The sequence below is a fragment of the Lepus europaeus genome, chromosome 10 (genome assembly GCF_033115175.1).
Source record: "Lepus europaeus isolate LE1 chromosome 10, mLepTim1.pri, whole genome shotgun sequence".
Taxonomy (NCBI): domain Eukaryota; kingdom Metazoa; phylum Chordata; class Mammalia; order Lagomorpha; family Leporidae; genus Lepus; species Lepus europaeus.
The window spans coordinates 81314619-81342398 of record NC_084836.1 but is presented as its reverse complement, the minus strand read 5'-3'; the positions used below and the strand labels follow the sequence as shown (position 1 = coordinate 81342398).

General features: G+C 49.1%; 1 protein-coding gene across 5 annotated transcripts in view; it reads left to right on the top strand.

Moving 5' to 3' along the window:
• RIN2 (Ras and Rab interactor 2) overlaps nucleotides 1-27780 on the top strand; it is a 238679-nt gene that overhangs the window by 99854 nt on the left and 111045 nt on the right. The window contains exons 1-2 of one of the 5 annotated variants that reach the window (XM_062203803.1): nucleotides 18877-18893; nucleotides 21512-21604. In XM_062203803.1, the coding sequence (XP_062059787.1) occupies nucleotides 21548-21604 (57 nt within the window). In that variant the 5' untranslated portion in view covers nucleotides 18877-18893; nucleotides 21512-21547. Of the gene's footprint in view, nucleotides 1-18876; nucleotides 18894-18952; nucleotides 19200-21254; nucleotides 21272-21351; nucleotides 21439-21511; nucleotides 21605-27780 lie in introns of those variants that run through there. The other 4 variants (XM_062203800.1, XM_062203802.1, XM_062203801.1 and 1 more) reach the window with 4 other exon arrangements.

The following is a 27780-nucleotide window of genomic DNA, read 5'->3' as shown; positions in this document are numbered from 1 at the left end:
TGTTTGCAGGAAGCTGGGGTCAGGAGCGGGAGCTGGATAACAGACCTAGGTATTCTGATGTGGAATGTGGGTGTGTTAACTGCTAGGCTAAAAGTCCACCCCCATACTGTACTTTTATCATTATTTTAGCATGCACTCATTCTGTGTGTGTGTGTTTTAAAAATTTATGTATTTGAAAGAGTAACAGGTGGTGGTGGTGGGGTTTCCATTCACTGATTCACTTTTCAAATGGCCACATGACCAGAGCTGGACCGATTCGAAGCCAGGAGCCAGGAGCTTCTTCCAGGTCTCCCATGTAGGTGCAGGGGCCGAAGCATTTGGACCATCCTCCACTGCTTTCCCAGACCATAGCAGGGAGCTAGATTAGAAGCGGAGCAGCCGGATCTCAAACCGGCACTCATATGGGATGTGAGCACGGCAGTGGGTGGCTTTCCCTGCTACACCACATTGCCAACCCTGTGTGTGTGTGTTTTAAAAATAAGTATACTGTGAAGAGTGCATGGTATTATTCAGGCAGCAGCCTTGTACATCTTGTGCACCTGCACCTTCTTGATTGCATCCTTTTCTCTAGTGCTTGATTGGATCTCATGTTTTGTTCATCATGGCTGTAGGAACAACATGAGCTTATATAAAATTACATGGAATGTAGCCTGGGTGTGCAGTAAGCTATGGCATCTAAGTTTGTTTGTTTGCTCTATGATTTTTGCACAGTGACAAAACTGCCTGATGATGCATTTCCTGGAATGTTTCCTATTGTGAGCTGTGCATGACTGGTACGGCGATTGCGTGGGAGGTGATGTTGGGAAACACGCAGAGGGAAGTGGGACGGGAGGCCGCTGGTGCTGTGTGACCTGGCAGTGGTGTGCGTGCATGTCCGTGACTGTTTGCAATTGTCAGAAGACAGGCTGGGATGAGGATCCAAGTGCAGATCATTATTTTGAGAAGTGAAGGGAGTGCCATGAGGGGAGCTGGGGATTGTTATCAAGCCAGCCCCAGCTGGGGCAGTGGGGACATCATCTTGGGGGAGACGAGGTCGTCTGGCTTGAGAGGAGGGATCCAGACATACCCGTTGCAGTTAACCGGCAGTGCAGTGCCCTGTGTGGCTTCAGGACGCCCCTTGCCCTGGTCCCCACCTTCTTCCACTTTCAAAGAGCTGGCCTGGGGGGTGGAGCATGCAGATGTCACTCACCACACCCTGTCTCTACTTCTGGGAGTGTCTACCAGGAAGGGGGCAGAACCAGGCTGCACAGCACAGCTTCTCTAAGGACTCACAGGAGGGAGCCCTCCCTGCCCAGCGGGTGCTGTAGTTCCCCTAAGAATGCCAACATGAATTGCACAGTGTGTTGCAGTGATGTTTGAAGGGAAGACACCAAGATCTGGGACTTAGGCACTCTCTGTCTTCTTTCAGCAGTACCAGGAGCTGGCTGGACACGTCTTTTACTTTTCCAGACATTCGTTTTCTCTGTCTACAAGGTGACAGGGCTAGATCGTCATGAGGGGCAGAGGTTGGGGAACAGTCAGGGGAGAGGTGGTCTTGAGCTGGCCTTTGAAGAGAGGACAAGGCATGGACGAGCAAGCCCGAGCCCCTGGGGAGGAGATAAAGTGCTGAGTCAGGTGTTGAGTCAGATGCACACAAGTTGGGTCCCACCCACCTCTTGCTAACCACACATTTCTATAGGGTTCTTACTGCACCTGCAACCTAGCTATCTGATGCCACTGCAGAGTGAATGCTAATTCCAGGGGCAACTCAATGATTGACAGGAGCTGTGGAGGCCCAGCTTCCTCAGCCTAGGTGGGACAAGTCTGAAACCCACACCACACCCTCCCCCCACAGTTTTCCGCATTTCCCGGTGGAAACCAAGGTCCAATTGTCCACGGTTCTATAGCCTCTATTTTGGGTTTTGTTTTGAATCTTTATTTGAAAGGCAGAGCAACATAGAATCTTCCATCTGCTGGAATGGCACAATACCCAGGGTGGGGTCAGGCCAAAGCCAGGAGGCTGGAACTCCATCCAGGTCCTCTGGCTGGGTGGCAGGGGCCCCTAGTAATTGGGCCACCTGCTGTTGCCTTCCCAGGTATGTTAGCAGGGAACTGGATTGGAAGCAGAGTAGCAGGACTCAAACTGATGCTCTGATGTGGGATCCTGGCATCACAAGTGGTGCCTTAACCCACCACATAGCACTGCCCCCTAGGCTCAGGAATTAAAGAATAAAATTTTTTCAAGGTAAAATCATGACATTCTTCCAATTATAAATGAACTGTATCAAAGATTTTTTCAAACGATTAACGAATGGGGGAAACAGTAAAATGTCGCAACTGATTTAAAAGTGGACTCAAATAAACACACACACATGCAAATATATAATAAGCCTTTTCTGGAAAGAGCCAGATAACTCTTTCGGAGTTTGTAAGCTGTGTGGTTTCAGATTTGCCACTGTAGCCTGAAAGAGTTATGGACAATATGTTAATAAAGAAGCAGCTACTATGTTTCAGTAAAACTAGATACAAATGCATGTGGCAGCTGTAATTCACCCACAGGTCTTCTTTGCAGGACTCTGATTTTTGGGGCAAGTAGGAACAGTGAAGTGAATTCATATGCGAATGCAAAACTGGTTAATATCCACCAGGCAATGATAGTTGCATCTTTATAGAACACTGTTTGCTTTTCTATGAGCAGTAATCATTTGCCTGAGTGACAGTTTTCTGTGGTTTGCAAAGTTAAAAATATAATTGATCCTCACCCTGTGTGAATTCTGTGAAAATTTGCGTATTCACTAAGGCCTTTTTGTTTGGGGCAGGCATTTGGTCTAGCGGTTAAGACACCCGAGTTTCATATCAGAGTGTGAAGGTCCAAAACCCAGTTCCTTTCCTGGTTCTGGCTTTCTGCTGGTGAGGCCCCTGGGAGGCATTGGTGATAACTCGCGTGCCTGGGTCCCTGCCACCCACAGGGGGGCCCTGGATGGCATCCCTGGCTCCTGTCTTTGGTCCCAGCCAGGAGCTGTTGTGCGTGCTTGGGGAGTGAACCTGTGGATGGAAGTTTTGTGTGCATATGTGTGTCTCTCTCCCTTTCTCTCTAATTAAAATCAAATCTATTTGGAACTCCCAAATCGATAGTAACTGTGGTGCTTTCATGGTCACTAGCGCACATGCACAGAGCTGCAAAAACTTTGGCTACATTCCCATCTGAGCTAAACGAGGTGACCTCTGCCGCCTTTGTAAAGTAGAAATTTCCACTTCTACTGTAAATAAGTTCTTTTTTGTGGTGTTTAGTGCTGTGTTTTTCACAGTCTTGGACTTTGTTTTGGGAGATTTTGCTGCTTTCAATGGCCCCTATGTGTAGTGTTAAAGTACTGTGTAGTGTCCCTGGGCACAGCACAGCCTTCCAAAGAAATGTGTGTGCTAGACAAGTTTCGCTAGGACATGAGTCTCACGTGTGTATCTGACCGTAAGGTGAGTGTTAATGAATCAGGAATACAAATTAAATAAGATGTTTCCTCAACAGAAATGCACTTGCAGCAGACTTGTATAATAACCTTTTCATGGCTGGCGCTGTGGCTCATTAGGCTAATCCTCCGCCTGCGGCGCCTGTACTCTGGGTTCTAGTCCTGGGTGGGGTGCCGGTTCTGTCCTGGTTGTTCCTCTTCCAGGCCAGCTCGCTGCTGTGGCCCAGGAGTGCAGTGGAGGATGGCCCAGGTCCTTGGGCCCTGCACCCGCATGGGAGACCAGGAGGAAGCACCTGGCTTCTGGCTTCGGATTGGCGCAGTGCGCCAGCAGTAGTAGCCATTTGGGGGGTGAGCCAATGGAAAAAAGACCTTTGTCTGTCTCTCTCTCTCTCTCTCTCTCTCTCTCTCTCACTGTCTAACTCTACCTGTCAGAAAAACAAAACAAAACAAAACAAAAAACCTTTTCATACAAATACCATGGCCAGCAGTCAGCGGCCAGCAGGAACCTAAGCCTGTTTGCTCTAGGAGCAACGCTTCAATGTTTGTGTTTGCTAATGCACTATTGGCAGTAACTTTGTAGAACGTAATACCATGAAGTCCAGAATGTGATGATAGCTCAGAGGCAGTGAAATCTCACGATAACACTTCTGCAGACTGGAGACATCACAGCTGCTCTTTTTTGTTTCCGGATGTCTGTTACATGCCCTGACTTCACCTTGCCTGGGATTGCACCCAATTAAAGGACTTGTTCCAGGGGCTGACACTGTGGCATGGTGGGTGCAATGTCAGCATCCCAATGTGGGTGCTGGTTTGAGACCCGGCTGCTCCACTTCCGATCCAGCTCACTGCTGTGGCATGGGAGGGCAGTGGAGGATGGCTTGGGTCCTTGGGCCCCTGCACCGACATGGGAGACCCAGAGGAGGCTCCTGGCTCCTGGCTTCAGATCGGCACAGCTCCGGCTGTTGCGGCCATCTGGGGAGTGAACCAGCGGATGGAAGACTCTCTCTCTCTCTGCCTCTCCTCTCTCTGTGTAACTCTTGACTGTCAAGCAAAATAAATAAATCTTTACCAAAAAAAGATTTGTTCCAGAAGCTGCTAGTCTAGGGAACAGAGATTAAAGCAGATGCTAGGGTTTGGATACGGTTAAGGTTGGGTGCTGGAGGCTTGCTCCCCAGCGTGGTGGTGATAAGAGGTGGGATTTCATGGGATTTGATGAGGTTTTCATGAGGAAGCATTTTCACTCCCGCAGAACATCACAAGAGCCTGGGTTCCATCAGTGAGCTCAGCTCCTCCCCGAGTCCCTTTTCTGCTTGCACCCCCAGCACCATGATGGTGTCCACAGTGCAGGCCTCACTGGAGCTGAGCAGATGGCACTTTTTTAATATTTTATTTATTTATTTATATGAAAGGCAGAGTTAGAGAGAGGCAGAGGCAGAGAGAGAGAGAAGTCTTCCATTCACTGGTTCACTCCCCACATGGCTACAATGGCCAGAGCTGGGCCCATCTGAAGCAAGGAGTCATGAGCTCCTTCCAGGTCTCTCACATGGGTGCAGGCCACTAGCAGAGAGCTGGAAGAGCTGAGACTGGAACCGGTGCCCGTATGAGATGCTGGTGCTGCAGCCCAGGGCTTTAACCCGCTGCACCACAGCGCTTGTCCCAATGCTGTCCTCTTGAATCGTGGGTATCATGAACCCAATAGATCTCAGGAATCCCAAGTATTTTGTTACAGAAATGCAAAGCAGATGGCGGCAACAGGTTACACTGAGCAGAAGAATGAAGGCAGAGATTGGAAAGTTGGATTGGAGCCACGGGGGGCCCTGTGGTGAGCCAGGAAGGGCGTTTCTTTGGTGCAGACTGCATGGTGAGGTGGAGCAGTCAGACGGTGGCGGGTGTGCCAGGTACTGGGAGCTGCTGAAGTCATTAAGGCTGCCAGGGTCCAAGACCTGAGTGGGTGTGGGGTCCGGGAAGGAAGATGAGAGAGACTGGACTAGACTCAGCAGCGCCGCTCCTCCGCTAGGTGATGGATGTGCCTCCCGCTGAGGTCTCCAGCCTGGGGATGTCGTTAGCAGAAGGAGCAGCAAAGATCCCAGGGGAACGAATGTGAAGGGAAAAGTCAGCACTGAAGCTGACTTTCAGAGAGACAAACGCGACGCCAGTGCTTCCTGGGCTTTTTTGTAGACAGATATTTCTGAGTCCAGAAAAGGAGGTGGGGAAGGAGGATGAGGACGCCACAAACCCTTGGTTTGTTTTTTTGTTTGTTTGTTTGTTTTTGACAGGCAGAGTGGACAGTGAGAGAGACAGAGAGAAAGGTCTTCCTTTGCCGTTTGTTCACTCCCCAATGGCCGCTGCAGCTGGCGTGCTGCGGCCAGCACACCCCGCTGATCTGAAGCCAGGAGCCAGGTGCTTATCCTGGTCTCCCATAGGGTGCAGGGCCCAAGGATTTGGGCCATCCTCCACTGCACTCCCGGCCCACAGCAGAGAGCTGGCATGGAAGAGGGGCAACTGGGACAGAATCTGGCGCCCCGACCAGGGCTAGAACCCAGTGTGCCGGCGCCGCAAGGCGGAGGATTAGCCTATTGAGCTGCGGCGCCAGCTGGTTTTTGTTTTTGTCTTTATTTTTATTGGAACCAGACATCTCCCCCCACCAAAAAAAAAAAAAAATAGCTACAATTCAGAAGTGATGCACAAATCTGCCAATGGAGTGATTTGATTTCTCTCTTGTACACCTCAGTTGAATAATAAAGGGATAGAAAAACCCAACAGAGAGCAGGAGAGAAGAAGAGATACCCCTAAATAAGAGAACAGGACCTAGCTGGACAGCAGTGAAACCTTGGTTAAGATGGACGCTTCCAGCTGTAAAGGAGTCTTGCTTTTTTTTTTAAGATTTATTTTATTTTATTTGAAAATTAAAGGGAGAGGCAGAGACAGAGACAGGGATCGTCCATCTGCCTGTTCACTCTCCAGATGGCCACAGCAACTGGGGCTGGCCCAGGCTGAAGCCAGGAGCTTCATCTGGGTCTCCCCTGAGAGTGCAGGGGCCTACGCACTTGGGCCATCTTCTACTGCTTTTCCCAGGCACATTAGCAGGGAGCTGGATTGGAAGTGGAATAGCCAGGACTCGAACTGGCACCTGTATGGGATGCTGCCCAGGAGTCTACATTTTAGATGATGGTGCTACACAGCCAATGCTGCCATACAGACAAGTAAATTAGGGCTACAAGGATCAAAGCCCTTTCTGAATCAAAACACCACATCCCGACTGGGTTGCTGTCCCCAGAGTCATAGGATGTCACTCTGTTACATCCAGAGCCCCACCACCCCTAGTGAGGCTGCGAGGGGGTGGGCGTGGCCCAGCACTGAAGCTGGTGTGAACTCACCTTGACTTCGGCAAAGACACTTCCAGCCATCTGGGGGAAAGCAAAGACGAGATCCTGGGAAAGATTAGAGCTTTACTTCTAATCTTCCCTCTTGCTGGAGATGGGATGAAGTCATCCTGAAAGGTGGCAACCAGCTTGACCATCACAGGGGTGATGACCACGTGTGCTTTCCATAGTTCTATCACCTGCAGGAACTGGAGGCCATGTTGGGGGCATCACATTATTCTGGCCTCAAAGATAATGTAGCTATGGCAGTTTGTCTAGGAACACTGAAGTTACTTTTCAGTACATATACCAGGTGTGTTTTGACTTCACACAAAGATGCTTGGAGGGTAGGGCGGCTGCTTTACCACTGAGAACAGCATTAGAGGAGACCAGGGTAATAGATCCGTATGGATCTACTATCTCTGTGTTTGGCGATAGCCCTAAGAAAGAGCTGTAGATAAAGGAGGGAACACAGTAGCCAAGATGCTTTTAAGGAGAGAGCATGACTGCTCACGCTGCAATTCAGAGCCAGAGAGAAGTCAGGAAGCCTCACAGCTGTTGACCCCAAGCCAATCTGCTTCCCCAAGTACCCCAAGGATGTACCCAGGGCCACACAGCATTGCATCTTCTATTCCTGTAGACCAAATTTGGACAAAGGTGTTAGAATCAGCAGCAGAAGCTATGTCCAGTCTGTTGAGAGCCCTAAGATGACCCCACGTGGCCACCCTAATGTGAGCCCTCCCCATGGAGGAACACATCTACAGGGCAAAAGGGCTGTACCAGTCTTGAGCCCACATTCCCCTGCCTGGCTCGACCCCTCGGGTGCCCAGAACTCCAGAGTCGCAGCCACGTGGCCCAAGCCTGCCTCTCTTGGTGGCCCAGGTTTGGAGTTGCCCCGCATCCCCCTGCCATGGCACAAAACACTGAGAACTCCGCAGATTTTAAATTGGAACTGGGCCTCCCAAGTCCTGACAGTAGGCACATCCATCGCAGTGGGAGACTGGAATGAACGTATTCTAACTAAGCATCGGTAGTCTTGATTTATAATTTCTTTAAAAAGATTTATTTATTTATTTGAAAGGTGGAGTTACAGAGAGACAGAGAGCGAGATCCATGTTCCATCTGCTGGTTTACTCCTCAAATGGCTGCAAAGGCTGGAGCTGGGCCGATTGAAGCCAGGAGCCAGGAGCTTCCTGTGGGTCTGTCGGGTGCAGGGGCCCAAGGACTTGAGCCATCTTCTGCTGCTTTCCTAGGCCATAGCAAAGAGCTGGATCAGAAGTGGAGCAGCCAAGACTCGAACTGGGGCCCATGTGGGATGCCGGCACTGCAGATGGCGACTTTACCTACCATACCACAGCGCCGGCTCTGATTTATAATTTGTAACTACTGAGATGTAAATATGATTGATCTTCACAAAGCTTATGGAAAACATGTATTATGCAAAAAAACCCCACCAATTCTGCATGCATTTCATAAACATCTCTTCATTCCATTTTCCCAGAAAGTTAGTGAAGTACCCTCTTATATCCAGGCCTCCTTCTGTGAGGATACTCCATGAGTATCCGCCTGGCCTCGCCTTGGGTGGTGTGAGAATCCAAACGAGGTCAGGGTATTGCCTCTATTGTCGATTCAGACCGTCCACCCCTGGGCCCATTCGACCCCACATCCTCCCCTCTGCTTTTTCCAGAAGTTGGACCCCTTGGCTATGGTGATGACCGTGAGCAGTCTCTCTTAGACAAGACGTGCACCCAACTCAGGTGCCCTCAGCAAGTCGGAAGGGATCCTGCTGCCTGCGCTGGACCTGGGGCAGCTGCACAGTAACCAAGCGGAACTTGTCAGACATCTGAATGGGAGGGTCAGAGTAGGGTAGAATGCTGGGATGAAAACCCTGAGCTTCCAAGAGAACCTGCAGAGAGAGCCTTGCAGAAACTTTGCGTTCTGTAGATAGCCAAGCAGTGGATTTGTGAAATACCCCAATTGTATGGCCTTGTCTGCCACAGGAAAGGACACGAATACCATTGACCAATCAAGAGAGCACCTTTTAAACACTCCTAAACTCCGGAGGCACAGTGCTGACAACAGATGTCCCAGAGGGCATCATATGATTTCCAAGGCTCCTTTGGAGAAACGCCGAATATTAAATTGTTTTTTGGAGATCTGTTTCTTTATGTGTCTCCCTGCAGGGCCATATGAGTTCATGTTATTTGAGCATTTACTTCGCATAGAAGATGTGTTGATGTTTTGTTATTTTGGTAGCGGACACCATGCTTCCCCCCTCACCATCCCACATGGAATCTGCAGGTGTACAAGGGGGTGTTGCTCAGTGGAGAACAGTGGCCTGTTCTGCAGCCCACTTCTTTGGAGCAAGGATGGGAGCCCACAGGTGCCTGCACATACATGGATGCATGGACAAGTTGGTTTGCTGGGCCTGTTACATTTCAGGGGAGGTTTTGCGTTTGTTTTGGTGGATTCTTTGTTTTGTGGGCTCCCATGGTAATGTGATGGCTTGGACTCATTTCTGGAGACTTCTCTAGAATTCTGATTTATACAAGAATGAAAGAGCTAACAACCATGATTGGCCTAGGTAGAAAACAAAGTAAGTCTGTACATTAGGGAAGAAAGGCCTATAGACCTTGGTCTCTGGGAAGGATCCAACCACAGAGAGAACTGTAGACTTGCTAAGCCAGTTTTCTTATCTTTCAAAGTGGTATGAAAGGTGTTTCTTCTTTTTTTAAAAAGATTTATTTGAAAGGCAGAGTTACGGAGAGAGGGGGAAGGAGGGGAGAGAGAGAGAGAGAGAGAGAGAGAGAGAGAGATCTTCCATCTGCTGGTTCACTACCCAAATGGCTACAATGGCTGGAGCTGGACCAGGCTGAAGCCAGGAGCCAGGAGCCAGGAGCCAAGAGCTTCATCTGGATCTCCCATGTGGGTGCAGGGACCCAAGCACTTGGGCCATCTTCCACTGCTTTCCCAGGCCACTTACAGGGAGCTGGATCAGAAGTGGAGCAGCTGGGACTCGAACTGCATTGCATAAGGGATGCTGGAGCCTGAAAATGTGTTTCTTTTGATATGTTATGTGGGTCCACAGCATGGCATGCACACTGCTGGCATTTCATCTCACCTGTCACCTTCATGCTGTGGTTCCAGCCATTATCTCTTGCTATTGAGGGAGCCTATTTTAAAATCCATCTTTACAGCCTCAATGACTTCTTTGCAAAAATCTTAGTAATGAATCTTCATCCAACAAGGAAAAAATTATGTGCTGAGGTCCTACAGATCATAGTAAGTAGAGATCTTCTGTAGAATTGTGAAGAAGGGAAGATAAATTCACAGGAGTAAAATCTTATTTTTTCCTTTTTCTATTTCATGCATACTTGCCTGCCACGCACAATATAAAGGGTTGGAGATAGGGTCATCCCCTCTCATCTAAGGGCTGAGACCCAAAGCTCCTGGAGAATGCCTGAAAACACGCGTGGTCCCAAACCCCGAGTCTGATACATACATACAAGAGTACTTTAGCAAGTTCATGGGAAAAGCAACTAAAAGACTTTATTTTGGTGCACAAGCATTTGAAATGCATGCCCACAAGAGGTCTTCAAAAAGTTCACGGAAAATGTGCAGTATGAAAACTGCAGGTGGATATTGGGTTTTTTTGCAGCAAAGTAAACTTGCCTTTTCATTCCACTTTTCCATGAAATGTTTGAAGTACCATTGTGCACAAATTGAGTGCCTCTCCGCCTTTCCTAAGCACTGACCTTAGTCATAACCTTTACAGATGAGGTGCAGCACCGAAACCAGCACAGACTTTTCCATCATCACAATTTCCCACATAAAGATGGGTTTTCCACCGTGGATCTTAGCACCCTCAGCATATGGTATTCTTTCCATCTTAAGTTGAGAACCCTCACGTCTTTCTCTTTGGCACATCCAAATGGCTAGCGTTCGATGCTTCTGTGCTTAGGGGCCGGTGTTAACGTTGATCAGGGTTGGCTGACAATAGCACTGTGGTACCAGGATAATCACAGAAAGCAAGAATCAGAGGAGAGAGACTACTGTACTACCCTGAGTATGCAAATAGGGTCCCCAAGGCTTGACTGCATAACCAAAGTCTGTTCCTCTCCTCTTCACCCCCTAAAGAAAAGGAATTCACTCAAATAATGGGCTGAACATAGGGCTTCCTGGATGGCACCCTTTAACTTAGTGGGGATGGTAGCCAGAAATGGTCAGGTCCCACTAGTAACGATCTGGTTTCGTGGCTGAGCACAGGGTTCTGTCTAGATACCCAGTTTCTCACTTCTGCCATCTCATGTTTCCCGTGTGGTTTAGAATTGGCAAATTAAATACAGTGGTGACCCAGAGTCCGTTGTCTCGGATCATTAGAGCTGATCGCTACATTTTCAGGAATTTTCCAAGTATATTCATGTCATGCTGGGAGCTTGAAATCAACCATGATGGAGTGCTTGCACCTCTAATATGCAAATGCCAACTCTTGGGGGTTTTGCCTCTCTGAAGGTCAGTTGTTAAGCTTTCTCCAGCACATCACTGATGGCAGGTGAAGTGGAAGGATTGGGAAGACGCCAACTTATACAGGAAAACAATACAGGGCAAAGAAGGAAGTGAGGTTGCAGCTGGGACGGGTGCTAGGGACAAGTTCATTATCAGGGGTGATGCCCTCCCCTACCCTCTACAGAGAAGTAGGTATCATGACCCTGAGTGGCCCAAGGCCTTTCCATGTCCCTATTTGGACTTTGTGCATGATCTTTCCTCTTCACTCCGTGGAGAACATAGACTGTTAGTAAACAAAACAGAAACACTTTAAAAATAAAGAGTTTAGAATTGTAGCAGTCCCTTGCTGGGCACTAGAATATTCTCAGTGCCTTTTCTTTTTTTTTTTTTTTTAAAGATTTATTTTGTTTATTTCAAAGACATAGTTACAGAGAAAGGCAGAGACACAGTGAGAGATCTTCCATCCACTGGTTCACTCCCCAGATGGCCACAACAGCCGGAGCTGAGCCAATCTGAAGCCAGGAGCCATGAGTCTCCTCCGGGTCTCCCACATGGGTGCAGGGGCCCAAGGACCTGGGCCATCCTCCACTGTCCTCCCAGGCCACGGCAGAGAGCCGGATCGGAAGAGGGGTAGCCGGGACTAGAATCAGCACCCACATGGGATGCCAGCGCCTCAGGCCAGGGCGTCAATCTGCTGTGCCACATCACTGGCCCCTCAGTGTCTTTTTTTTTTTGACAGGTAGAGTGGACAATGAGAGAGAGAGAGACAGAGAGAAAGGTCTTCCTTTTCCGTTGGTTCACCCTCCAATGGCCGCTGCCGCCGGCACACCACGCTGATCCGAAGGCAGGAGCCAGGTGTTTCTCCTGGTCTCCCATGCGGGTGCAGGGCCCAAGCACTTGGGCCATCCTCCACTGTACTCCCAGGCCCCAGCAGAGAGTTGGACTGGAAGAGGGGCAACCGGGACAGAATCCGGTGCCCCGACCGGGACTAGAACCCGGTGTGCCGGCACCGCAGGTGGAGGATTAGTCTAGTGAGCCGTGGCGCCAACCTTCAGTGTCTTTTCTTACTAAGTATCTAAGTATTACAAAATGTCCAATATTGAAACCACTTAGAAATAGGTGAAGCTGTATCCAACAGACTTTGTGACATAGCCAGATCCTGCCTGAGGAATCACATCTTGTTTGTAAATTTAGAAGGAGGGAAAAAAAAAAAAAAACATACCTTCGTCTGAGAAGAATTGCACTGGCAGAAGAAAACCTGAGGAAAAATTCTGCAGTCACCTTGGTTACTGAGTGAAAACTGACAGAAGCAGCCATTGATCTTACAAAATTCAAAATTGGAATTTTGTGGACACATAACAGAAACCTCAAGCCGTAAAATTTCCCAGAGACGAAAATCTGTTTGATCAATCACATCTCTGATAGGCAGTTTATAAGGAATGGAATTCATCCCTCAGAACTGTTTTCCATAAAATTAAATTTAGATGGATATCCCATGTGGAAAAATAAAAACTCTGATCTTTTCTCTCATGCCATGCACAAAAATTAATTTGCAATGGATCATAGACCCACCCATAAAACTTCAAACAATGAAGTTTTTAGAATGAAACTAGAATCTTCAATAATTTTAAGTTCTTATATTAGGAAAGGAGAAAGGCACACTAAAATAGAACTGAAAGAGATTTAAACAGTTTGCACAGTTTGAGAAAACTGACCAAAGCATTAGGATGGCTGAATGGAGTTGATTCCAAGAAATATTCCCTCCATGAAAATTATTGATATTGGTATCTTTCCAATGGAAATATTTGTGTTTATTAAACATGAAGTTAAAACTTCCTTAAGGTCACAAAGAAACCTTTGGACAACAATCCACAACTCTGTCCCATGATCAGAAAGCTGAATCAATTACATTTTATTCAAGTTGGATGAGAGAAAGAGAGTGAGAGAGAGAAAGAGAAAGAGAGAGAAAGAGAAAGCGCACAGCCTCCACTCACCTGGCAGTGGAGAAAGAAGAGACAGAAACATGGTGTCCACCTGTCTCCTCACCCCCAGAATTTGACAGCCTCCTTTCAAAGTTCTCTGATCTAAAGTTCTCTGACTCCCGTGTTCATCTAAGGAATTCTCCGAAGGGGACTCCTGCCAAGTCTGTTTGGGTTTGATGGGCTGCTTCTTTATCAGCAGGTGCCTTCATTTCTTCCAAGATCTTTGAAATAAACATCTGATAAGACAGTGATAAGCATCTTAATGTTCCACCTGCTTCTTTTTTTTTTTTTTTGACAGGCAGAGTGGACAGTGAGAGAGAGAAACAGAGAGAAAGGTCTTCCTTTGCCGTTGGTTCACCCTCCAATGGCCGCCGCGGCCAGCACACCGCGCTGATCCAATGGCAGGAGCCAGGTGCTTCTCCTGGTCTCCCATGGGGTGCAGGGCCCAAGCACTTGGGCCATCCTCCACTGCACTCCCGGGCCACAGCAGAGAGCTGGCCCGGAAGAGGGGCAGCCGGGACAGAATCTGGCGCCCCAACCGGGACTAGAACCTGGTGTGCCAGCGCCGCAAGGCGGAGGATCAGCCTATTGAGCCACGGCGCTGGCCTCCACCTGCTTCTAAGAACTCGTGTTCTCCTCCATCCTTCTGAAGCCAAAGCACATTTGTTGCGAAGGAACATCAATCCCCCAAACTGCTCAGCTCTCAGCTGCTCATTCTGTCTCTACCCGCTGTGGTCCAATGGTCTCGCCTGTCTGTTCACTCAGGATCCCCACTCCCCACACACTGAGCCACCAGGGGGCTCTGAACCCAGCCTTTCAAGCAAAAGCACCTCCTCTGTGACTCCCGACTTGAATTCTTGAGCAGAAGAGTCTGTTTCGTCTGAGAACAGCTCGGGACTAGTCGGGGTCAGATGCCTAGCCCCTGTCCAATCAGCAGAGGGCATGTGGTGGGCAGAATCACACAACACACCCTGTAGAGCCAGCACAGGTATGTGACAGTGATGTGGGTGAATCACTCGGGTGCAGGAGTGAGAGAGGCGTGTCTGTCGGCCCTGGGGAGGAGCTTATTGCCCATCAATGAACAGACTACTCAGAATCCAGTGGTGGCCATGCCAGGGTGGCAGCTCAGTGCGACCTCAGAAGCTTGACTTCCACACTGCACGCTCAACACAGTGATGGTCTAGCATTGCTGGTTGTGTCAGGAGGGGCCGTTGAGTCCTTCCCTTGGGTACTTAGCACTTCTGTGCATGCTGGTCTGGTCTCCAAACGCCCAACTGAGCATGAGGGCTGTCTTTGGGCCCCCAGAACACTTTCTACCCACCCAGAGGTGTATGGGTGAGGGTCCCCTACGGGCATTACTCAGCCAGTGATGGGGCAGTTGATGGACAGGTGCACCAGCTACCTGAGGTGTCCTCTGCCCTAGCTCCAAAATGGGTGAAGTACAGTTATGGTGATGAATGCTTGACAGTGCACCTTGTCTGGGTTGCTCTAACCTGTTTCACATCCCCGCTTCCCTGCCGGAGTTACCTGGAGTCACCTCTAATGAACTTGGATGTGAATCTTTGTCTCTGGAAACAGTTAATTCCAAAAAAATTTTAAACGCATTATGTAATGTATGGGTCTGCAGAGTGGACGCAACCCCAGAGCTGCCAGGTTTCAGCCTCAACTAAAAGGAAACATCTGGGTGCAGGCATGCAGCCCAGATTTATTTATGTAGGTATTTATTTATAACGTGTGCTTATTTCATTTCTTTTGAAAGGCAGAGAGAGAGAGAGAGAGAAAGCCTTCAGTACACTGGTTCACTTAGCAAATACCTGCAACAGCGAGGGCTGGGCCAGGCTGAAGCCAGCAGCCTGGAGCTCCATCCAGGTCACCCACATGGCGCTTAACCCATCATCTCTGCCTCCCATGGTCCAAGTGAGTAGGAAGCTGAATTGGAAGTGCAGAGTAACCGAAACTCCAACCAAGCACTCCAGTATGGGATTGCAGGTATCCCAAGAGGTGGCTTAACCTGCTGTACTACAATACCCTCTCCATGGCCTACATTTCCTTTTTTTTTTTTTTTTTTAATTTATTTGGGGGCCAGCATTGTGGCATAGTGGGTAAAGCCACTGCCTGCGACACTGGCATCCCAAATGGGTACCTGGTTCGAGTCTCAGCTGCTCCACTTCTGATCCAGCTCCCTGCTAATGTGCCTAGGAAAACAACAGAAGGCAGCTCAAGTGCATGGGCCCCTGCACCCATGTGAGAGAGCTAGAAGAAGCTCCTGGCTCCTGGCTTCAGACTGGCCCAGCTCTGGCCATTGCAGCCATTTGGGGAGTGAACCAGCAGATGAAAGATCGATCTCTCTCTCTCTCTCTCTCTCTCTCTCTCTGTAATTCTGTCTTTCAAATAAATAAATCTTTAAGAAAAGTTTATTTGAAGGCAGAAAGACAGGGAGACAGAGACAGAGAGAAATCTTCCGTCTGTTGGTTCATTCTTCAAATGATCACAAAAGCCAGGACTGGGCCAGGCTGAGGCCAGGAGCCTAGAACTCGGTCTGTATCTCCCACACGGTTGGTGGAGACCCCAGTACTTGAGCCAATGCCTCTGCCTCCCAGGGTGCATGTTGGCAGGAAGCTGGAGCCAGAGGCAGAGCTGGGAGTCCAACCAGACACTCCAATGTGGGGTGTAAGAGTCCCAAGGGAGGGCTTAACTCCTGTGCCAAAATCCTGTCCCTGGCCTAGATTTGAAGACATCTGTGTCCCACATCGGAGTTCCTGGGTTTGATAGTCAGCTGTGGCTTCTGACTCTAGCTTCCTGCTAATGCCGATCCTAAGTGCCATCTGCTGGCAATCCTGGATGGAATACTCAGCTCCCAGCTTTGGCTTGGCTTAGCTCTGGTTGTTTGCAGGCATTTAGGGAGTGAAGCAGTGGATGGAAGAGCTCTGTCTCTGTCTCTCTGCCTATTGGAAAAAAAAAAGAAAAAAGAGTAACAAAGAGTAATGTGTCCGTGGACTTTCCATCACCATGGACAGAGAGCTTTGGGAAAGCGCTGACCCCAGGTTCCAGCAGGTAGACAAGCAGACCCTAGCGACATCTAGGATATGTGGGCTGTCCATGTGCAGGTTCTTCGGGTTAAGAGCCCGTGTGGTTTATGATGTTTCCCCATGTCTGTGTGACATCATCGCAGTGTTGTTTGAAGATACACCTACTTGCAATGACCTTGGGAGTAGCCACCACTCCCTCCCTCTTCCTACTCATTCTAGGGGGGCAGGAGAGGCTGTTAGTAGAGATGAATAAGGGATGCCCCCCAAGGATGTGGGGGAGGAATATGCAGGAGGCCAGTTCTTGAAGGGTCCAAAGGGGAAGTGAGGGCATTGGGTGGGAGATGAGAGAGGTAAAGTCCTATCCCAGAAAACAGGCGCTTTCTAGCCAGCTGCCCACCTGTTGTCTGCCGTGGCTACTTAGGCACTGACATAGCTTCTGCAGCCTGGATAAGGTGAGAGTTGCTGGGAGTCTGTGATCCATCTATCCAAAGACAGAAGAGATGGACTCTGAGTCAAATGAACCCCATTACAGGCTAATCCTATAAGTGGCAGAAATGATTATTTGATAATAATAATAATATAATATGAAAAAAATCCCAGCTGTTTCCTCAGCTATTCTTAGGAAAACCAAGGCACTGGACAACATTTTAAATCTTATTTATGGGGACAACATTGTGGCATAACAGGTTACACCGTGCCACCTGCAAGCCAGCACCCTAACTTCAATCCCTGGCTGCTCTACTTCCAATCAAGCTCCCTGCTTATGGCCTGAGAAAGCAGCAGAAGGTGGTCCAAGTGTCTGGGCCACTACACCCACGTGGAAGATCAGAAGAGGTTGCCGGCTCCTGGCTTCGGCTTGGTCCAGCCTTGGCCATTGCAGCCATTTGGAGAGTGAACCAGTGGATGAAAGTGCTCTCTCTCTCTCTCTCTCTCTCTGTAACTCTGCCTTTCAAATAAGTAAAATAAATCCTTAAAAAAATTATATTGAATAACACAGTTGTTGGGAAAAGGGGCCAGGCATATAGCTCTTTGCTTCCAATTTCATACTTTCTCATAAATTAGCTAATTCTCTTTTCAATGGAAAGTTTCTGTGCTCTTAAACAGTTTTTATAAAACTAAATGTGACTATTGAGTGAAGGAGAACCAGTGCTGGACAAGGATAAATTTTAAACCTTTTTTTTTAAGTTTGCATAACTGGAATTGTCAAGCCAGAGCCTGGAATAATATTTTTTGTGTCCAACTTGTCGAATCCATGACGATACAAAGATAATTATGGAAATATTTAGAGAGCTTCCAGACATAGAGCCGCCCTCACTTGCTTCTGTGGCTCTCAGAAAAAAGACCTGCCGGGTGTGGGAGCCGTTTAAAGCACCAGGCGAAGAGGTGAAGCGCATTTCTCAGATTTGGACTTGACCTGGCAGGCCCCCCTGGGGTGAGTCACGCGGTCCCACTTCAGTCAGTTTGGCTGTAAAGTAATTATAATAACAAGGTTGTGTTTACTAAGACTGAAGTCCATCTCGCCTCACTTCCTTCAACTACTAGAAAGAAAAGAAGGAAGGAATCAGGACCAATGCTCTCAGCAGCCTGGAGCTGAGAACACGGGACTCAAAAAAGCTCAGCTGTGAGTGGTGGATGTCACTGCAGGTGCACAGGTGCTTCTGTGGGGTTGCGGGGGGGAGCTGAAGTATAGGAAAGAGGGAGGGGACAGAGGATTGGGGTGAAGTTGGTCAAAGGACCCAGTATTTCAGGAGGTCAGTTGTACAACATGGTGACTATAGTGAAAAAACAGGGTATGGGGAGATGGCAAATGGACCTTATGCGGACACGATGCTTGGATTCCAAAACATTTTTCACCAAAATGAGATTTTTTAGTATCATTTTCCATGGACTCTTGGAAGTATTTGAAAATCGCTGAGAGGTTTTCAGTGTGCTCACCGCAAATGAATGAGAAATATGGGAGCTGATGGCTGTGTCATTAGCTTGATTTTAGCCATCCCCTGATGTGCACGTATTTTAAAACATTCTGATATGCACCATACATATATACAATTTTACTTGTTAATTAAAAAGATTTTTAAAAAATAATAAACTGCACCCAGTCCTCAAATAGGAAGGCAACAGTTTGATTAAATTAATTAAGAGGCAGGGAGGGGAGTGGCCTGGAAAGATGAGTTTCTAATGGGTTTTAGAGCCTCTTTCTTGCCCAGTCTGGCCAGTGGCCAGGTAATACAAAAGCTGAGAGAATGCTTAACTCAGCCCAGCTCCGTTCATCAATGAGCTGGAAGTTGAGGACTTGGTTTGCATCCCGGTGGGCAGCTGCCACCCAGGTGGAGGTGGCTTTGGCTCCGATTCTCAGTGCTCCCAGTAGAAAGGGCTGGGCAGGTGGTGGCCTGGCGCTGGCGTCTCAGCCGGCAGCCAGCTTGGTCTGGAGCCCGGCCAGAAGCCTCCAGGGCCCTTTCTGCTTTTAAGGTCAGATCTCCCTTAGCCTCTGCAGTCACTCTTGGCTCTCAGGGCCACCTGGAGCACCACAGCTACTTCTCCGCCCAAGCGACAGAGCCTGTGATTTGCTGGGTGAGTGAAGGATCTTCACTTCCTGCCTGCGCCCTCCTCCAGCCCTGACTTCAGCTCGGTTTACATTCTTTCAGTGGTGTTATTGAAAGGGCCTGGCAGCTCCGAAACGTTCGCAGTGTCCTTTGTCCCACTAGGGCTACATTTTTTGCTCTTGGGGTTTTGTTGCTTTCGCTCTTCCCGAGCATCTGGGAAGACCCGCTGGATGCGCTCTGCTTGCTGTTTCAAGAACCCGCTTTCCCTAACCAGGAAAAGAGCAGCCTTCCACGGGCGTGAATCTGGAGGAATTTTACCAGCTCTCTGACCACGGTACCTTCTTCTTTCTTAGTCCAGCTGTTTCTCGGGTGGTCTGGGAACAAAAACTCCGGGTGAGGGATGGGGAACTGCGAGTGGAAAGGAGAAGAGATTGTTTTAAATTAGAGGCGGTTGCTGTGTGTGTTGAGCCAAGGGGTAAGAGGTTACGATTTGCAAAGAAAACAGTTGCTGCAATGGCAAAGATCTTAAATCAAAACTTCTTTGGGGGCTTTTAAGGAGTTTATTTAAAAGCAAAAACAGTCGATGCATGGGCTGTCTGGTTGGATTGCGGGGCGGCCCCCAGCATTCCCCTCCGTGGCGTGCACCTGCTGTGTGTCCTGTCACCTGAGTTCATCTCCATCCTGGAGTAGCCTTTGGAAAAAGGTGGGGTGGCACCTGTGTTTGCTGAAGAAGAGCGATGGATGGACCCGTCTGCCCCTCGCGGAATCCAAACTGGACGGCAACTTGAGAGACCCCTTGAGGTTCAAGTGCGTGTGTGCAGTTCCCAAGGCAGCTGACTGCACCGGGAAGCTTCTGGAATCCACTCTGCTCCACCGCTGTAGGCAAAATTCCCTGCTTGTCCAGGCTCATCAGAGAGGGTTTGTAAATGGAAAAAACTGCTGAGCAGAACAAAGAAACTTAGGTCTGGATGAGGAATGAAGTCTTGGCTCTGAGTTAGCAGTTCCTGAACCGCCAGGCTGCATCGAATCCCCTGCCGAGAATTACAGACCTTAGGCAAGGTTTCAAGCCCTGCGTGCTATTTAAATCTTTCTGGGCTTCTGGCCGTAAACAGTTAATCGTTCACTCCCCACCGCTCCTGTTCTGCTGTTAGTCCTGAGCTCAGCGCTGTGTTTTCTCTCTGGAGCTGCTCCAACCTGCAGACTTTGCTAATGGGAGGTGAACTTCAAAGACCCTGGAGTTTGGGCTCCCCTGCAGATGCTGAGCTGGAGAGCCTGAACCTCCCGGGTCAGCAGGAATGCCCTGGACCTCCTCTGGAGGATATTCAAACCTTGGCCTTGGTCCCAGTGGAATTGCAAATGGAGACAAACACGGGGAAGGCACCCCTGAACCTGACCCAGCTGTGGAGCAATGCCTCAAAGAGAAGAAGAAGGCGTGTGTGTGTGCGCGCTGTCATAGTTTTCCTAGGTGGGCTTCCACGCATGGATCTTCACAGCTCACCATGAATGCAGGGGGAAACGTGACCACTGGGGCCATAGCCTGCCTCTCTGTGCACAAGGCTCACTCACACATGCATACTGCTCTGCCACGGGTGTATGCTTCCCCACTTGCTGTAACTTCCCTAACGCTGCCCTCAATGTCCCTTTTGTGCTGCTGGCTGGCTCCGCGGCTGGCTAGGCATCTGGATCTCCCTGCCGCACCCCTGCAGCCACTTTTCATATTCCTTAGTCGTCCGAGAGATGTTTGCACGTCATGGCAGGGATGAGCTTCATCCCGTGTGTGTTATGGCAAGAGTTGATGATGGAGGAGAGGGTGGTTTCTATGTTATGCATGCTGATCTGGGTGTGAGTTTATTTAACTTAGGCATGAATGTTGAAAGTTTTGTGGCCCAGAGGGAAGTATTACTGGGTTTTGATGCTCATGCAGGGGAAATTTCCAAGCTCCAGTAACCACGGTTTTGATTCAGGATCATGGTGTTATCTCACCTTGACATTTTCCTCTAGCTTCCGGAGTGCACACGGGTGACCCTCCCATGCATGGTCATGGAGCTGTTTACACACCGCCCCCTTACACACTCCGATCTCTGTCACCGGCAACACAGAGTCGCATCCCGGTCCTCCTGATTTCTAAGGAGAGAATAGAGGGATTTCTTGCCACTGACCTTCTGTTGACCTTGCCTTGGGGAAAGAGCTAGCAGGGCCAGGAATGACTTCACCCCCTTCCAGCAGGATTTCCTGGGACGGACAGACCCTCGTTCTTCCTCTGTGCTTCTCTGATCGGCCACATTCAAGCTACAAGCTTTGAGAGCAGAGTATGGGGACACCTAATACTGGTCCCCTTCGGACTTCAGCCGAGGTCAAGCAAACACACAAAGCAATCATTATGCTTCCTGCAGCCCTAAGGACCTTGTACGTCAGCCGCAGAGGTGGGGGGTGGGGCTGTGAGGTGAGGCACACAGCCTAGGAACTGTGCTGGCCATGCAGGAAATCGGGCTGCTGGGAGGTGGAAGGGCTTTGGTGGGAAGTCAGTGGCACTGTGTTGTTGACGGAAAAAAGATCTTGGCAGGACTGTTGTTGTGAGTGTTCTGTGGCTTAGAAAGGAATTTCCTACAGGCTGGACCAACCATTAAAAAATGTCTCTGCCTTCAGGGGTCCCCGGCGTGCAGCGGAGCCTCGCTGGGGGAGATGTCAGCTCCAACCATGGGCGCCCGCGGTCTGGACAAGCGAGGAAGTTTCTTTAAGGTAAATGAGGGCCCCGAAGGGGATCTGGAATGTTAGGCTTGCTCCCTTTCCCTAGCTGCCTGGGGAGCTGCAGAGAGAAGCTGTGCCTGCTCTCTCCCTCTCCCCCCCCACTCCTCTGAGCCAGCTGCTGCTCAGCCTGCCTGAGCCCTGCCTCTGCTCATGGCCATATCTTACAGCAGGTCTGGGTTTTGTGTGTTGGCGCTTCAGTGCAGCCCAGGACTTGGGCACAGGGAGATGCCACGGTCAGGCACTCCGTGGTGGCAGGGGTGTGTGTGTTTAGCCGCACAGTGTCCCGCTGGCCCTTTTACTCTTGGATGGTTTTATGGTGGAAATTGGACTTGGCTGTGCGGGACGTGGGTGCTGTGGGCCAGAGTGTTCCACCCTTTGCATGATTTATGAGTCACTTCAGGGCTCACGAAAGTAAAGACCACATCCCTGGCCTCCCTGCAGGCTGACTTTATGTTATTTGCTGCTGGTGTCTTTTATCAAACACCCCCCAATGTCTCCCTAGAGTTAGACCAGGAAGAAACAAGGCGGTGTGGTGGAAGCCGTGCAGCCTTTCTGTCCTCATATTCAAGGTGATGGGATTAAGTCACCTTGCTGGCCTAAGAAGATGAGATTTTAAATGGACATCTACATATCTGTGTCTATAAAGTACATACACTTTCTAGTATATATGTATATACTATACATATATATTCTATAGTATATATGCTATCTATTACATATAGTATATATTTATAGCATAGAGATATACTATACTATAGACAGAGTGAGATTCCATCGTCATTTCTAATTTACGCTTGAAATCCCTCCTCCCCTATTGTGTCTTCCTGCTTTGTTTCCTCAAATTGACCTCAGATTAACCTACACTCATTCCAGAACATTTGGAAAATACAGTCACTTAAAAAAAATTAGAAAACTAAAAGCAAAATGCACATTACAAATCTATCATCGCCAAGTGTTCCAACACCAGTTTGTTCCTAGAGGAGGGACACACAGAAAACCTTATTACTAAGGAAAAGCAACTATATTTAATGATTACCCCAGCCCTTGTGGGCTGTAAGTATGTATTAACTCTCATTTTATTACATGTTTCCTGTTGCCAAGAGATCACAACCAGTTTATTATATCAACTGTTGGTGCTACCCAAAAATCCATCAAAAGAACCTGTTGATGAAGCAAAGCTAATTGAGCCTGCGGATTGTTGCTAGTGGGAATGTCGTAGGACATTTCTAGAACTTGGCGGTGTAGTCACGAAAGCTGAATTTTTCAAGGTGCGGAAATGGTTAGGTCTCAGCTAAGTTTGTGACAAAGTAGCTCAGGATTAGTGGACACAGCAAGCCCGAGTGTTTTTTGAAGTGAGTCCGAGGGAGTGAATCATTGTTTGTTTTCCCAGGTGAGCAAACTATTGGTCAGAAGAAGCTGTTTGTAGGAATTTCCTGCCGCCAGCAGTGAAGTTATTTATCAGTTTACAACCTAAGTTTCCTGAGCAGGAAGATCCTGGGAGAAAAGAATTAAGTTCTGTTGCCACAGGTGGTCTGGATTCTCAGTCCCAATAGTTAAGCTGTGTGGACAGAAGCTGTCTCAATTCTCAATTGTTTTGCTCAGTGTTCATCAAACCCATAGAGCCTCTACCCACCGAGGCAGAGGAGAGCAGGGGAGCGCTGGGGGCTAGTGCCCCACCCCCATCCGAGGCTTCAACCTCCAGGTCTCTGGAGTGTCTGTGCTGGAGGTATTTATTGCTCCCTGATTAAAGGAATAATCCCAGGCCCGCCTAAATATTAGTGAGTCCATAGTCACCACCTCACGATGCCCCTGGAAACACACTGGAGTTGTATCTTGCATAGTAGTTAAATTTTAAAGTCAGGGGGAAGAAAAATGAATGTAGCCAAAATTCTCTCTTATGACCTATGGCGAGCTCCATTATAGCCAACTTTTCCTGCAGTCCTGGGAAAATAATGTTTTATTTTCATTTTCAGCGGAACAGCAGGTAAAATAGTTGAGTTGCGTGTCTTAGCTCTGTTGAAATGAAAGAATCGCTCAGGCTAAAGGTGAGAAGCCTGCCAGAACTCGCTGGAGCAAGTGCTAACCTCTTGATCTCTCCTGAGTCAGATACCCCTGAGGCAGTCATTGGCAAAGAGGCCTGCGCTGCTTAACTGGTTATTGTCTGTAATGTTTTTCTTCTTTGCTGTGCTGAAATGGTTTCATTTATTTAAGCTAGGTGTCCTAGGTGAAGGATCTTGTTACTTTGGACTTCTTTTCTTTCTTCTTCTTTATAAACATTGTTATCCTTTGCTGGGCCTGCTCTATAATTAGTCTCCAGAGTTGGGCAAGTGAGTTATTTGCAAGGTGGTAGTAGTAAGCCGCCCTCTGGGACATGTAGTACAGACCCTTGAAGTTCATTTTTTAACAAGCTGGAGGGAAGTTCAGTTGCTGAGACATCTTTCCCTCCGCACAGCCTGGGTTCCATCAGCCCTCTGTAACTCCTCGTGTTTGTCCACCCGCACCTGTTCTGCACTTGGGGGTCAGCCTCGCTCTGTCCTTAGGCCAAGGAGAGAAAAACCAGAAGCCATTCCTGACCTCACGGAGCTGTCAGTCTGGTAGCAAAGAAAGATATTAATCAAAGGATCACACCCCTGTCCATCTAACTATGAATCAGAAAAAGAAGACAATGCTTTGTGCGCGAAGTAGAAAGGGCTCAGGAAGTCAGTTTCTTTGAGGTCCCAGAGGAATCTTTGCCAAGAAAGGGATCTTTGAGTTAAGAGGTGTGGCTGACTCCTTGTGAGGAAGGTGGGGGGCGGAGCTAAATCTCAGAGTGACTGGTGCTTAAGCCGCTGCAGGTGCATTTCTCAGAAGCATCAGTGAGGCCCTGGAACTCGGGGAGGAGCCTTTTCTGGCTCACAGCTGAATTGCACGAGCTCATTATCCCGCCGTGGTCATTAGTGTGTGTGTGACTTTTGTGTCAAGTACAGATGTTGCGAGATGGTTGTCGGACCTCTGTCTCAAACCAGAGTTGCCACCTGCCGGGAGCAGCCTCGATTTGTGGTTTCCCGTCTGTCCTGGCTCAGGGGAATGACTCAGAAGGGCTGGAGGGCATATGAGGCACACGGGGAGAGAGCACAGATTGTCTGACGCCCTATGGTCAGCGTTCATGGTCATCACATCCTGGAAGCGCTGACCACATAAATCCTGGGCTGCACACACATTTGCCACTGTCGTTCACGGCACCATTTCATGTCCCTCAGTCACCTGTATGAAGGAATCCCTTCCTGTTCTGCACAATCACTGGGGGACACACGGTGAGGATGATGTCCCAGACAAAGCGGGTGAAGCAGGGAGCATCCAAGTAAAAGACACCTGCTGCTATGAGATTTGAAGGGTGTAATTTTTTTTAAAGGTTTATTTTACTTTTGTTGAAAGGCAGAGTTACAGAGAGAGAGAGAGAGAGAGAGAGAGAGATCTTCCATATGCTGGTTCACTCCCAAATGGCCACAACAGCTAGGCCTGGGCCAGGCCTAAGTCAGGAGCCTGGAACTCTGTCCGGGCCTCCCACCTTGGTGGCAGGTGCCCAGGTACTTGGGTCATCTTCCCCTGCCTTCCCAGGCACTTGAGCAGGGAGCTGGATTGGAAATGCAGCAGCTGGGACTTGAACCAGTGCTCATGTGGGATACTGGGTTTAACCCACTATGCCACAATGCCAGCACCCCACTCCCCCAACCCCCAAAGGGTGTATTGAATGAGATTGTACAAAAAAAAAAAAATTCATCTGAGCTGGAGAGGCTCTGGGTAGTCCGATGCGCAGTATCATTCTGATCCGTCCTATTCCTACTCCTGAATCATGCCACTACCCCAAGCCACTCCCATTCACACCCCAACCCACCCAGTCACCAAGTGCTAGCAAATCCTCCCCAAGCATCCAAAATCCATGCCCCTCTTCCCTCTGCTGTCTCCGCCTCCTCATAGAGTCTCATCCATTCCTTTGTGGGCATGGACAATGCTTCTACCCCACCCACACCCATACCCACACCAAATATGTTGATTTGCTTGTTTGCTCCCAAACCATTCCATTGATTCACATCACCTGCTTAAAGACCCTGGCTCCTTGCTGGGCACAGAGCCATATCTGCAATCTTTACCTTGGCATTCTGGAACTTTCCTCCTTTCTCCAACCCTCCCTCCACCATCCTCCCCATCAGCGTCCTGGCTCTGCACTGGGACCATCTCTGCCAGTGCCTGGTCTCCAGGCTTTGTTTGCACTGCCTCTTCTCCGTCTCGTCCCTTCTGCCCCTCAGCCTCCCACTGTCCTGCCAGCACGGGTAAGACCCACTTGATCCCCAGTGGAGGTTACCTGGTGTCTACCTTTACTTTGCTCTGAAGGAAAAAACCATGGTAGTAGTGGATGTGTGGAGGCATAGCTGTGGCCCCAGGGAGTGGCCAGGATGTAAATTTCAACTCATAACTTGAACTCCACTGTGAGGGGTTTGTTCTGCCCTCTTGTTACTATGGCCCTGACCCCAAGGAGAGTCCCTTGTGAATTGCCCACTGGACAATTCCAGTTTCTTACAGGAACGCCCTGGAGCTTCCTGGACATGTCTGCCCTTGCTGGCCTCAAGGAGTCTGTAGACTTCCCTCTTTCTAAGTGGCTGAACGTGGGGACATGCCAGGGACCAGCTCAGCCGCACAGGCTCAGTTGGAGATGCTGTCTTTGGTATCTCACCTGGTTTTCATAACAAGGTGCCTCATGTTTGTCCTTCAGAAACATAAATCCTTGATTGTATTTCTTTTTCAGAAGACACAATCTTTTTTAAAATTATTTATTCTGAGAGGCCGAGAGAGAGAGAGGGAGAGGGAGAGGGAGAAGAAGAGGGAGAGGGAGGGAGGGAGAGAGAGAGAGAGAGAGAGAGAGAGACTGAGACTGTGTGTGTGTGTATGTATGTGTGTGTGTGCTCTGATCCCCTGAGTCACTCCCTAAATGCCTGCAGTGGCCAGGGGGTTGAAACCAGAAACCAGGAACTCTATTCAGGTCTCCCACATGGGTGGCAGGGACTCAATTATTGAGCCATCACCACTGCCCCCCAGGGTGTGCATAAGCAGGAAGCTGGAGTCCGGAGCTGGGTGGTGACCCCAGTTGCTCCTAAGCTGGCCAGATGCCTGCCCATATACTCTACTGCAGAGACGTCACAGAGGCGGCCTGCGGACTGTAAAGAAGAGGGCAACAAGTTCCCAGGAGATCAAATTGTTAAAATCTGGCCTCACCAAGTAAACAAACCAGGAGTGAGGATCCACGGAGCTCCCTTAACCATTGGTCTCTCCTCAGTGTGTGAAAAAGCACTCTGTTTGCAAAAATTCCATCTGGCAAGCAGATTTCCAGTCACCCGGAACTGGCCCAGCTACACATTCTAGGGCCCAGTGATTCCTAGCGTTTGAACCAGCACTGAACTTGCCTGTGTGTGGAAATTCAATTCTCTGCTTGCACAGCCAAGGAAAATAATTTTCTGCTGTGTAACAGTGGACAGGGATGACAGGGCGGGGGCCACGCCACACAGTGGGCAGAACCCAAACCCCATGTTCATCAACGGCAGTGGCATTGAGCAGATCTTCACCAGGGTCTGGGGATACTTAAAAAGCCACCGAGGTGATTGTTGGCCCGGGTGCCCGGATGTCACCTGCCCAGCGTGCAGGGAGGCTCAGTCACAAGCCTTCCACTCTGCAGATGTAAGCACCTTGCAGGGGCAATAACAGGATGATTAGTGATGTGAGCAGTGGTCACCATAGAGAAAACCTGTCCATTGTAACATGGTACAGAATGTAATGTAGTATTACAGTATGCAGTGTGCTATTACCCTGACATCAGTACCCATGTGTGGTTTTTGTTTTATTTTTTTTAAAGATTTATTTATTTACTTATTTTGAAAGGCAGAACAAGAGAGAGAGAGAGAGAGAGAATCTTCCATCTACTGGTTCACTCCCCAAATGGCCACAACCACTAGGACTAGGCCAGGCTGAAGCCAGGAATCTGGAACTCCATCCGGGTCTCCCACCTGCACGGCAGGGACCCAAGCACTTGGGCCATCTTCTGCTGCTTTCCCAGGAGCATTAGCAGGGAGATGGATGCCAGTGTTGAGGAGGCGGCTTAACCCGCTGCACCACGACAATGGGTCTCGGTGCAAGCT